At 39.2% G+C, this 12,441-nt stretch overlaps 1 protein-coding gene across 1 annotated transcript in view; it reads left to right on the top strand.

Moving 5' to 3' along the window:
• The window catches only part of Spaca1 (sperm acrosome associated 1), a 17,291-nt gene extending 13,172 nt beyond the window's left edge, over nt 1-4,119 (top strand). Inside the window, exons 6-7 of the mRNA XM_021160881.1 lie at nt 3,248-3,368; nt 3,879-4,119. Coding sequence (XP_021016540.1) covers nt 3,248-3,368; nt 3,879-4,035 — 278 coding nt within the window. The 3' untranslated portion in view covers nt 4,036-4,119. The remainder of the gene's footprint in view (nt 1-3,247; nt 3,369-3,878) is intronic.
• Nucleotides 4,120-12,441: the final 8,322 nt, after the last annotated feature.

Here is a 12,441-nt window from a genome sequence, read left to right as displayed (position 1 = left end):
TGTTTGCCTTTTGCCATCTGGTAATCTCTGGAGTTAGTTCTTATAGTTTTCTCTGGTTAGAGCTTGTTCCTCCGGTGATTATGTTAGTCTCCATCAGCAAGACCTTCGAGACTAACTCTCTCCTGAGTTTCAGTGGTCAGAGCACTCTCTGGAGGCAAGCTCTTCTCTTGCAGGAAATGTGCCCAGATATCTGGCGTTCGAACTTGCCTCCTGACAGAAGTTGTGTTCCACTCACCAGAAGTCCTAAGATCGCTTGGAGAGTCCTCTGGGGACCTTGGGGGTGTCCGCCGACTCTGAGCCCACGGTGACCCAGTGCTGGTGCCGACTGGAAGGGACTTGTGATCCTGGTCAGGCCTTGTTTTCTGCTTCCCTAATTAATGCTGTCTCAGGTCCCACTCGATTTGATTGGAACAGAAGTTGTGTTCCACTCACCAGAGGTCCTAAGATCCTGTGGAGTGTCCTCTCGGGACCTTGGGGGTGTCTGCCAACTCCGCACCCCTAGTTAAACTTTCTTGATGTGTTTTAGTTTGCAACTTGCAAACATTTATGAGGTAAAAGATAACAACCATTATGTTGAGACATCATCAATGAGATAATTTCAGTAGCAAGTACCTACTAAGAAAAGCACAAGAAGATGAGAAAAACTGGAGGACCAGCAAACTTTATAAACATTCTCAATTTGCCATAGCTTATGATGCTGTTGGTTTCTGTGCTATCTGTGGACTTGATCCGCACTGCCTGATCCCTAATAGGAACATTTAAGTATTAGCATTTTTCACATTTAGGAACATTATCTGCTGGTGTGTAAGCTAAGAGAGCACAGACTCCAAATTCTTGTCCTTTATTGAGACAATGTTGACTTATTTTTTTCTTGGAGCATCTCAGAGATGGTGAAGTACCTCTGCCACTTAGTGGCACTTAGTGCCACTTAGTTTAAGTGTGCCACTGCACACTTAAACAACAAAATGTCAGAATATTTAAGTAACTATGACAGTTGACACACCCAGACCCCTGACATTTTGCTTGTTTATATATCAAATAAACACTTTTGTTACAAATAATTGACACTCTACAGTATTGGAATGAATCAAATATAAAATAGGACTATTAGAATAGATATAGCTAATGAAAAATTCTGCCAGACGTAATGGTGCATGCCCTTTAATCTCAGCATTGAGAGGCAGAGGCAAGCAGATCTCTCTGAGTTCAAGGCCAACTTATAGTAAGTTCTGGGACAGCAAGGGCAACAGAGAGAAACCATGTTCCAGAGAGAGGGGGAGAGAGAGGAGGGGGAGAGGGAGGAAGGGAGGGAGGGAGGGAGGGAGGGAGAGAGAGAGAGAGAGAGAGAGAAGAGTCAGAGAGAGAGAGAGACAGAGACAGAGGGAGGCAGAGAAGTGGTGGAGAGGAAAAAGAAAATTTCCCTTTCCCATTTGTTTCTTTCTCCTTCCTTTATCATGTTTCCACTCACAATGACTGTTTTCCATAATTAGGCATTGTTTGAAGATTTAATTGTATGCCCCTAAGATATGTTGATCTCCTAACTTCTCAGTACTTAGATTGTAAATATACAAAGAGGTCTGTGAAGATGAAACTGTGACTGGTGTCCTAAAAAAGAGACCTTTGGAAAGGGGAGGGAGAACCAGAAGAAGAAAGAGAGGGAGAGTTAAGCAAAGGGAAGGGCAGTAAAGGAAGAAGGAAGAGAAATGAGAGAGGCAGTGGGGGTGGGGACAGGCACTTGAAAACAGATCCAGCTCAGCTACCAAAACTGAGAAGATAGCCCCAGACTCACTAGGCCCCACAATTCATTTTTAAATTATTTATAGCATCCAGAATATGAAATAAGTTTGTGCTGTTAAGTTACCCAATTTATGGTACTTTGTTTTGGTAATGATAAGCTGTGTTTATTTAAAACATTAAGCATTGAAATTCAAGTCATTTTTCATTATTTTAATTGCATTAAAATTTTCTTAGAAAATTTTAAGAGGAAATTCAGCTTTCTTAAGAAACTTAGATATGCAGGTGGTTTGTGTGGTCCTTGCAAGATGACTTCTCTTCAGGAATAAACATCTCTATACCCCTTACTCTCCATCCTCTCTCAGCTGATGTTGAGTGCTAGTGAGTGAAATCTAATGAATTTTGCATTTTCCTTCAGAACCTACTCCTAAATATTATCTCTGTTTTAAAATCTTCCACTTCGACAAATCTGAAATCCTTGATTGTTTTTCAATCTGACATTATTGGAAGAGAGATATAAATGCACCTTTGTGATTGTGCATAGGACTCGTTAAAGGGGGGGTCAATAAATTGCATTTGCACTATATGATTAATGACAAAAACAGGTTATAACCCACAGCATTAAGAGGATAGGAACAAACCAGGCGATTGCCACGCAGAGATCCTCACATAGCGGTACATAGTAAAATTAAAATGGTAAAATAGTCAAATCATAGTTTATACAAATAATCAGACCTCTTTGGTCTCTGGTTTACTTACCTGTCTGTATAACACAGTATTTATTCATATGCCCCTTTCAAAAATAATGGATTATTTTTGTGTGTTTTAGAATTTGGGGAACAAAAGAACCTTTGGGAAGCTATCAATTTCACAAACTGTATCACTGATATATACTGCCCCTTCACCAGCCTATGGAATAGCGATGCTGGCACACATCTGCAAACTGGCTCTGCCCCCTCAACAGCCTGACAACAGAAAGAGAACATCTGACTTATGAGTGTGTGTGAGAACAATGAGTGTCAACCCCAAGCTTATATGTTAAAAACCAGGGGTAAATTGGAATCCTAGGCATAAAATTTAGGTCAATGATGTTTTAAGGAGGAAATGGAAGAACGTCTGCATGACTTAGTAATAGGCTTCTTAGGTTTCTTAGACCTGCCTTAGAACAATCACCATAAAAAGTAACATTGACTAAATCATACTGAATCAAAATTTAAAACTTTGGCTTACCGAAATAATTCACTTGATAAATGACTAGACAGGCTGAAATCCCCCCCCCCCAAAAAAAAAATCCAAGAAATACAGCCAGGATAGTCAGTTTGAGAAAGTTCTCTTCCCAGTTTGTTAGCAAACTAAGTATATCCCTATCCTATTGCCAGCAATTACTCTTCTATTTATCTCAGAAAGTGAGATTATATCCACAAAATTACTTTAAAGGAACAGCCCATTTAGGTATTAGTCATTCCCACTTGTTTCTGGTGGCATCCATCACTGCATGTTTCTCTACTTTTAGAACTGCAGATGAGAAGATCCAGCAGACCAGACACTGATGCAGTCTTAGTTTTCGTGCTGACCATAGGAGTCATTATCTGCATATTTGTGATCTTCGTATTGATTTTCATCATCATAAATTGGTAGGTAAAAGGCTGGGATGCGCTGTCGCCTTTGATTGACATCTTCCTCAATCCCCATGCATTTGCAGTGAAGCTCAGACCATTGCCCCACAGGGTCTCCTGTATGCATCCTGATGCTGTCCTTTCAGGCTACCCCATCTTGTATATGGATGCTTTTAAAAACAACATCATGATTTCTTTCCAGGCATGGGAGAGCTTTCAGATAAGCAGTTTATAATTTTACAAAGCAGCTGTTTAAAAAAAAAATAGAAAAACGTGACTACCTTTGCTGCTCTCACTACCTTAAAACTTGGTCATTGTAACCTCCCAATTCCCTTAAAGACAAACCCTGACTCTATGTGTGTTATACCTGACAAATCTGAGGCTTCATCAGTGATGGTGCAGCTGGTCTATTCTAAGTGGAATTAAAATTTTGAGTAAAAGGCACTTTTATAGAATGAAAATATAAACCCGAACTTCATTTAGTTTAGTTTTTATTGTTTCAATGTCCCTATGTTTTTATCCCACCAGGGCGGCAGTGAAATCCTTCTGGGGGTCAAAAACTTCCGCAACTGAGATCCAGTCTGAGCTGAGCTCTATGAGGTATAAAGATTCGACGTCTCTCGACCAGTCACCGACAGATATACCTGTCCATGAAGATGATGCTTTAAGTGAATGGAATGAATGATGGATGGATGACGTATGAGAAACCAGAGACCATTAGAGCATATCAGATTCATTATTATCAAAATAAAATATATATTGGAAATTTTTCAATGATCTTGAATTGACTCTGCCTCAGTGGTGGCAATGCAGTGTGGGGACAGCTGTACTCAGTCCAGCTCCGTGCTACAATTGTCATATTCCCTTTTAATAATTCTTGGTATTTACTGTTTCAGATAATGTCTTAGGGACACATATATAAATGTATATACAAGTAGTTTTTTTTATCTCTTTGCTCACTTGTGAGGTCGTTTACCTTTTCTCTCCTAAATAAGAAAAATATAATACAGAAGTTGCCTTGGATAGTAAGCTTTCTTCCACTAGGGAGAACTAGGTTGGACCACTTAGGTAATTATACTTTATAATCTGCAGGGCATGTAACATATAAAACATCATTTGTAAAACAGGAGGCAGTGAGCATAATCAATAGTTGGTGACTGTGTGCCAAGCACTGCTCAAAGCAGTTTATATACATTAGATAACTGAATAGTATTTGTGTAAAAGAAATACAGATAAAGGATTAGACAAGCATTTGGAGGTAGCTGGAGAAGGGCATGAGTTTGATAGAAACTGTGAGTTAGGGACTCATTGTGACCATGAGTGACCATTGGACCACTGGACTCATGAGTGACCATTGACAAGTGCCCCATTGAGCTTAGTATGATGCGGGTGATAATAAAACACCATCATTTTTTGTTGAACCTCTCTGCAACACAGTTCAGCCAGCCAGCAGACAGAATGGGAAAGCATTAAGAATTATACTCAGCAGGCTTTTCTAGCAATCTTTTTAAAAATACATTTAGTTCATTTTGTTTAGATGGATTTGGTGGCAAGTTCATTGCTGTTATTTTAGGATTTTTGTTATATACTAGGAAGAAGTCATTATAAGTGGGTATTTATGGTGTACCTTGCTCTAACAAACAGAACAAATATAAAGTTAACCTATTTTATTTCTGTTACACAGCAGTTTTATCTGAAAGAAGTAAGGATCAACTGGTTAGAAAATTATTTTTATCTGTTGTGGGAATTCCATTGGAGACCTCAAGTGAAAAAAGATTGTTTACAACATAATCTTTTAAAAGAAAATTGTATAACACCTGCCTCAGACAGATCTTAAACACTCAGCCTTCCAGTTCTATTTCTGACTTATATGATCATACACTTTTTAATAAAGAGTCTAAAAACTACTACTCTTGAGTAGTAATTATGTTAATCCTTTTTATTAAAGTCAGAATGGCAGTAGGTCTCATGTACCTGTCAGTGGACTCTCAAGTTTCATTATGGAACAAGGCTAGTGCTAAGTGTTGCTCATGGGCCACATCTGACTGCCTACTTTCCAATGGGCATTTGCTAGGACAGTACTCACTTACTTTTTTTCGTTGAATAGGGCAGTGTGCCTAGTTATGACCAGTAAGTCATCAGCCCAAATTCCAAATTTCTGGGTCATCCTGAGACTGGAACACTGACCTGGGAAAATATTCAGAACTCTGCTGGCATGGGTTACATTGAGAGAGGACTATGTGATACACAGTCTTTAATCAGCCAACAGTAGATACCATACATTATACCTCACTATTCTAAATCAACAAGTTTTACACGTTATTTGATACAGTAGTTAATACTAAAACTATTCTAATTGACATGTGTCTTCTTTAAAATGAGTTGAGGAACCTTCTTTACTAAGGACTTAACAAGCTCTCCAGTGAGGGCATTGGTGAACTATTTCTCCAGTAATGGAACAAAACGAAACCCATGAACATATGTAGACAGTACTGTGCACTTTCAAAGCTGTCCTGATTGTCCTGCATGGGAGGAGCCAGGGATCAGTGAGTGAGTCATTCATAATGTATCACACACAGCCAGTCAGCAGTGGGCATTGACAACGGTAGCACTTCACATACATCTTCAGTATTTAGGCTTCCTCCTGTGTTTTGGATGAAAAATGTCCCCAATAGGTTCATGGTGGAAGCAGTGTTTGGAGAGGTTGGGCTGTCAGGGTATGTAGACTTGTCCTACTTCCTCCTTGATGTACTATGAAGCTGAGATGTGATCAGCCAGCCAACTTCCTGCTCCAAGCTCCTGATACAATGCCTCCCCCACCATTGTGGACTAACCCTCTGGAGCCGAAAGCCCAAATAAACCCTTTCTTAGCCTGTTTGTGATCAGGGTGTTTTATCACAATATAAAAGTAAATCCAATGGGTTTTCTTGAGATCACCCTACTCCTGTTACTACTTTTAATAGGAGTTGATACTGTCACCTTATAGTAAGCTAATGCATGGATTGCAACGATGTAGTGATTAAGTCCAGGTCACCAATCATGCACTGGTGTTTCTTAAGGAAAGAAATAAAAGAGCTTCCCCTTGGAGTTCTGTAACCAAGAATGAGCCCAGACTGGAATTTTCTACTTCCTGCTCCCTGTGTCTGCCATGCTCTGACTGTTGCATGTCTCTAAATGTCTGTTGCATGTGCCTGAAGGCAGTCCTGTGAATGTTTGTCCCTATTTCTCTGTGTGTCTATCCCTGTGAATGTCTGTCTGTTAGGTTAGCTGTTTGTCTTAAAATGTGAGTCGTGCTTATATGTGCAAGTGGTTTGAACAGAGTAGGAAATATCCCACAGAGGAAGGAATGGAATATTTAAGGAATCCTGAAAAATTTTGTGAAGCAATAGTAGGTGAAGACTCATTTAAAAATCTTCATGAAGTCACTTTTACCTTGGTTAAAAGACAGAGGGGGGGGCCTAGACAGAGGAAAGAGTGGGTCTGAATACTTTTGAGTCAGGAAGATACATACTGTGTCTGGAGAGAGGCTAATAGGGGCCAGAATACAGAAAGGAGAACAGGTTAGTGGAAGATGTGACAGAGGCATGTGCAATCACACATGTATGTGACATTCATTATATATACATATTGAAAACATTGTGTGTAATACAAAATTATATATTTCAATGCCTAAGAATACATGTCAAGGATTAAATCTCCAGAATACCTGCTATTCCACAATTAGCAATGCCATTTTGGAATTTATTTCTATTGGTCTTTTAGCAAATTGCTGATCCTTACCTCAATATGGTAGTATATGCCTTGACCTAATCTGGGTTCTTTTAAGTCCTTCTAGAAATGCAAAGTCATTATTAGTGAGAACTTTGTTTTCTTCCATAATGATTCCTAATTCATTCTCTAATTGCAGGTACGAACAAGACAAGGATATTGAGAGTTGCTCAGAATAGCCATGGTTGATGGAGATGCCTCTAGGTCAGCATTCAGTGATAAGGTGGTTGGTAGGCACAGGATGCGATTTTTCTATAATATGGACAATACATGGAATGAGGCGGATGATGTTGCTCATCCTGTAACGTCCGGCTTTCTTCTGTTCACACACCAAAGAAATGCTTTCAAATCAATCAAGTGGATCTTACATTTGTATCATGTGTTTTAAAATTAAAGTGATTTTTTTATGTCGGATCTGTTTCATACTTTAACATGTTTCTTCAGTTATTTTTCGTTATTTTATGTAGGACTGCCATTTTGGAATTTATCACATTTCAGTAAAGTGATTCATCAGCTCTTTCAAAATAGCAGAACCAATTATGCAGTTATTTAGAAGGTTTATGCCATTTTATTATCATTTATTACTTACGTGATCATTTGTATGAGAGAAAACTGGTTTTGACTGTCTCTGACTCTTGTTGAAGAGCCAAGTTAGATTCTTGAGCATGGTATGAGAAAAAAACTGTTTTGACTGTTTCTGACAATTGTAGATCGAAGTTAGATTTTGACCATCTAAATCATCACATCCTGCTTTGATTTGCTTCTTCACTGGCTTCTCTCTCCAGTTCTGTACTTCAAGTGTGCCAGATGTTACCACTGACTCTGTTGCCCTTTCCTGCTGCTCAGATTGTTTATCACACTCCCCTTTAGCTTAACTTCTCCCCCAAGCCCCCACATGACTTTGCATCTGCTAACTGCTTTTCTGTGTCTGCCTGAAGCCCCATCATCCTTAGGGTTTCAGAACCTCAGGACAGCATCCTACATGGTCCTGCTCTTCAGATTTTCACACACACACACACACACACACACACACACACACACACACACACACACACACACACACCNGCACAGCCCCTAGTCCCGGCATATGTACTTCTTGCTTTCATAACTCAATAACTGCACTCTGCACGGTGCTTTCCCCTGAGTATACAAAAGAATGTGTCCTGTGCCATGTTCTTTCCTGTGCGTCTCTAGGGCTTTATACTGTTTGTTCTGGAAGGACATGATTTTATTACTGTCAGGTGATTTCTCTTCCTTAGAGAGCACATATTGGTGTTACCTTAGGGGACTGCATACTAATACAAATGTTGCAGTAGCTCTCTGATGAGAGGGCTTAAACCTAACCCATTTGTCTGAAAGAGTTTTGAGTTTTGTCTTAGTAATTCTTGGAAGAAAGCTGTTTTTATATTTTTTGAAGAATAAGGGGAGATTAAGATACAGAAGTGAAGCTGTAGTGTTTCTGTTCTCCACATACAATTTTTTTTTAGAATAAATATATTTATGAGTGACTAGAAAATTCAGTGGGCATATGGTTAGATCAGCATAAACTTTGAAAAACTGCATTCTTTAAGAGAGAATCCTGGGCTGGTGAGATGGCTCAGTGGGTAAGAGCACCCGACTGCTCTTCTGAAGGTCCAGAGTTCAAATCCCAGCAACCACATGGTGGCTCACAACCATCCGCAACGAGATCTGGCGCCCTCTTCTGGAATGTCTGAAGACAGCTACAGTGTACTTACATANAANAAANAAANNTTTAAAAAAAAAAAAAAAAAAAGAGAGAGAATCCTACTATCATTGTAGAAAGCAGCAGGCAGCACTGCTACCTGTGAACTTTACTCATGCCGGCTTTGCTATCAGATTCCTGCATGAGGGCTTTGTTCTTGTTGAAAATGTACACTCTTGATAAAAAGCTAATGACAGGTAAGTATATATGTAGAAATATATGGACAGCCGTAGAGAATAATAGGCTAGCATATTTGTCTATAAAGTGTGATTTAAATAATTTTTAAAACTTGCTGAATTATCTTCATAATAGAAAAACTTTAATATTTATTATTTATTCTACAAAGTGTAGAATTTGAATATCCTTTTAAGCACTTCTTTTAAATGGCAGGGAAAAGTATTCAACATCTCACTTTGTTTTTCAGTAAGAGCAAGAAACTGTCAGAGACAATTTGTCTATAATATGAACAACTTTATCATGGTTAATAAAATGTCACATGAAACCTGGAGCCAAATATTATTTACCTCTATAGCTGCTTTATCTCTCATTTGCTCCCATGTCATCTGGTTCCTATTTGTCCAAATTCCCTCTTGTGTTTCAGTAGAGCTGTTTCCATCTCCCTCTCTGCCATCCCTTCCCCATGGTTTAACTCTTTCAGATAACTCTATTATCTCCAACTCATATTGATCCCAAGAGCTTCAGTTCTGCATTTATGATGTTCTTCATTGATGTACCACTATCATTTCAGGATGCAGAACACTGGAAGGCCCTCCCCAGTGATGGTATCATTCCTTACAGCAACAAGGCTAAAAATCCTTATCTCAGCTTTCTCTTTGCCCTGAAGGTTAGATGGAATGTGGATTTCCATCTGATACCTGTGCTATAGCTATCACTGTAAGAAAGAGGGAAGTGATGAGATGAGGAATCCCAAGATAGCCACTTGGACAAGAGTGGATACCCATCCCAGACCATCTTCTTCTACCTACTTATAAAATACTATATGAAAGAAGAATTGATGTCAAGTGAGAGATGGGGTTGCCATCCTATAGTCAGTCACAACTCTGATCTATAATTGTTCCAGTCTGAAAGAATTACAGGAATGGAAATGGAGAGGAGCCTGAGGAGGAGAAGGTCCAGCGACAGGCCCAAAGTGGGATCCAGCTCAAGGGGAGGTCCCAAGGTCTGACATTATTACTGAGGCTATGGAGCGCTTACAAAAAGGGACCTATTATGACTGTCCTCTGAAAGACCCAACAAGCAGCTGAAAGAATCAGATGCAGATATTTGCACCCAACCAATGGACAGAAGCAGCTGATCCCCTTTGGTGAATTGAGAAGGTTGAAAGAAGCTGAGAAGGGTGATCCTGTAGGAGGACCAGCATTCTCAATTAACCTGGACCCCTGAGATCTCTCAGACACTGGACCACCAACCAGGCAGTGTACACCAGTTAATATTAGGCCCCCAATACACATACAGTAGAGGACTGCCAGGTCTGTGTTCATCCATAGAAGATGCACCTAACCCTCAAGAGACTGAAGGCCCCAGGGAGTTTAGAGGTCAGGTGGGGTTGGGTTGGTGACATTCACATGGAGACAGGGGTTGAGGAGGAGGTATGGGATGTGGAACAGAGTATGGATTGGGGGCAGGGATAAAATATGGAGTGTAAAAAAAAAATAAAATATAAAGGGTAAAATAAAAAAACAAAAAAGAATTGAAGCATTTATTTGAGTCACTACATGATTTAATCTCTTTTTATAATCTTTTACTTTGAAAATGGTAAAAGTGGTTTCCCAATTAAAACCTGTGAAAGAGGCTAAGAGTTAAACAGCAAGGGAAGACTGAAAGATGGAAGGAGAAAGAAAATGATACTTCCCTTTCATATCCATAGATAGTTGCTTTTGTCAGCCTTGGTCAGAGATGCTTTTTATTGCAGAGGCTCCTAGCTATTCAAGGGGCTGAAAGCTAGGCAACTGTGATTGTTCAGCCGTGTATGGACCATCTATAACAACCCCACCCACCCAAGGTCCAGGAAACATCACAGAAGAGCATAAAGAATGTAATAACTGGGGGATGGAGAAGGGTGCTGTGAGATGCTCTCTGCCTCGTGGCTGTTGCACACATGAATTGATAGCAGCTGTGGAAACAGCTCCCTACACTAGAACTTACTGCAAGGAGCATTGCAAACTCCAGCAGAGTTGAAGAGTCACTACGCTGTTACTCTTGAATATATATTTTAACTGTGTGCCTAGAATTATTTCAACAGCAAGCTTTCCCAATGCCATGTGAGATTCCCTTGGGTTTAGCCGTAAACAAAAGACCTTACGAGTTTATTTACTTGTCTCATTAACTCTTACATTATCTGTGCAAGGTTAACTTTAGTCTCCTTTTCAACATGAAGAAATGAACTTAGAGGAGCTTGAAGAAGGTCATTTTGTGATGTGATAGAATTTAACTCTTATTTTCTGACATTTAGCTTTCTTCCCATGCACTATCATTTTATACTGCTTAAATGATGATATGACAATAAAATGGACAAAAGTAGGGCCATTTAAAAATTTTAATATACAAACACATGCAACCCAATACTATTATGCATCTAACTATATCTGTAGGGTAGATGTTGGATAAGATCAAATAGAAACTGTATTGATGAGGCATTGTAATGAAATGAAATAAAAGCTTCATGTTGCATCAGAAGCCTGAAAGTCATAGCTCCAGAAACTATATTGTTATTTAAAATAAAGAAAAGTCACGTCCCTATATTAGTTACTTGCAAAAACAAAAGGAGGAGAACAGGAAGTTCCCAGAAACAAAGGGTTTTGTGTAAATAGTCTGGAGTATGTGAACCTTGTTATTCTGTTTTGTTTTGTTTTGTTTTTAAGCCGAGAGTGAAATGAAAAACCCCATTTAGAAAGGTGAGAGATTATATAAACAGTCATGTAAAAAAACCAAGATACAGCCTTTTGGAGCAGGAAAATGGAACCAAGGAGCCATAGGAAATAACCTGGTAACCTGGTGCAGACAGTTAGGGAGTAATTTACATCACGAATAGATGAAGACACATTGGATGGTATTGACAACACCCAGCTGTATAAGCTGACCACAGAAAAGGTAAAAGAAGCACAAGGTACAGATCTAATTGCTTATGATGTAAAATCAAACAAAATGGAAGAGTCAGATGAGAGTGGGTGACAGAAGAGGGTTTCTAGCTAGCAATTTTAAGCAAGGAGCCACAGCTTCAAGTGGTGCTAATTTCACTGAGAAAACAACTGAATTGTCTGTGGTATTGGTCAGAACATCAAGAATCTCCCACTGGGTAAGTAAGGATGTTTTAAACATACTAAAGTGTTCTCACTAAGAAAAATTGTCTCTGTTATTAAGCTGATTAGTAATATAGATTTAACTATAATAATGTCACAAATGACTTTGTTCTGGTCTAAGGGACCTCCCACAGGGATTTTCTTTCCACAGAGGAAGATACTAGGAACCACCATTATAAAATGATTGACAAGATCAACTATTTTTGCCTTACCTGGGTAACAGAGAGGATTACATCTGTGTGATATTGACCTCAGCCACCTCTCTGTCTCCGTAGTCTTT

Source organism: Mus caroli, chromosome 4 (assembly GCF_900094665.2).
Source record: "Mus caroli chromosome 4, CAROLI_EIJ_v1.1, whole genome shotgun sequence".
NCBI lineage: Eukaryota > Metazoa > Chordata > Mammalia > Rodentia > Muridae > Mus > Mus caroli.
The sequence above is the reverse complement of the archived record's forward strand: the minus strand, read 5'-3'. Positions and strand labels throughout refer to the sequence as shown.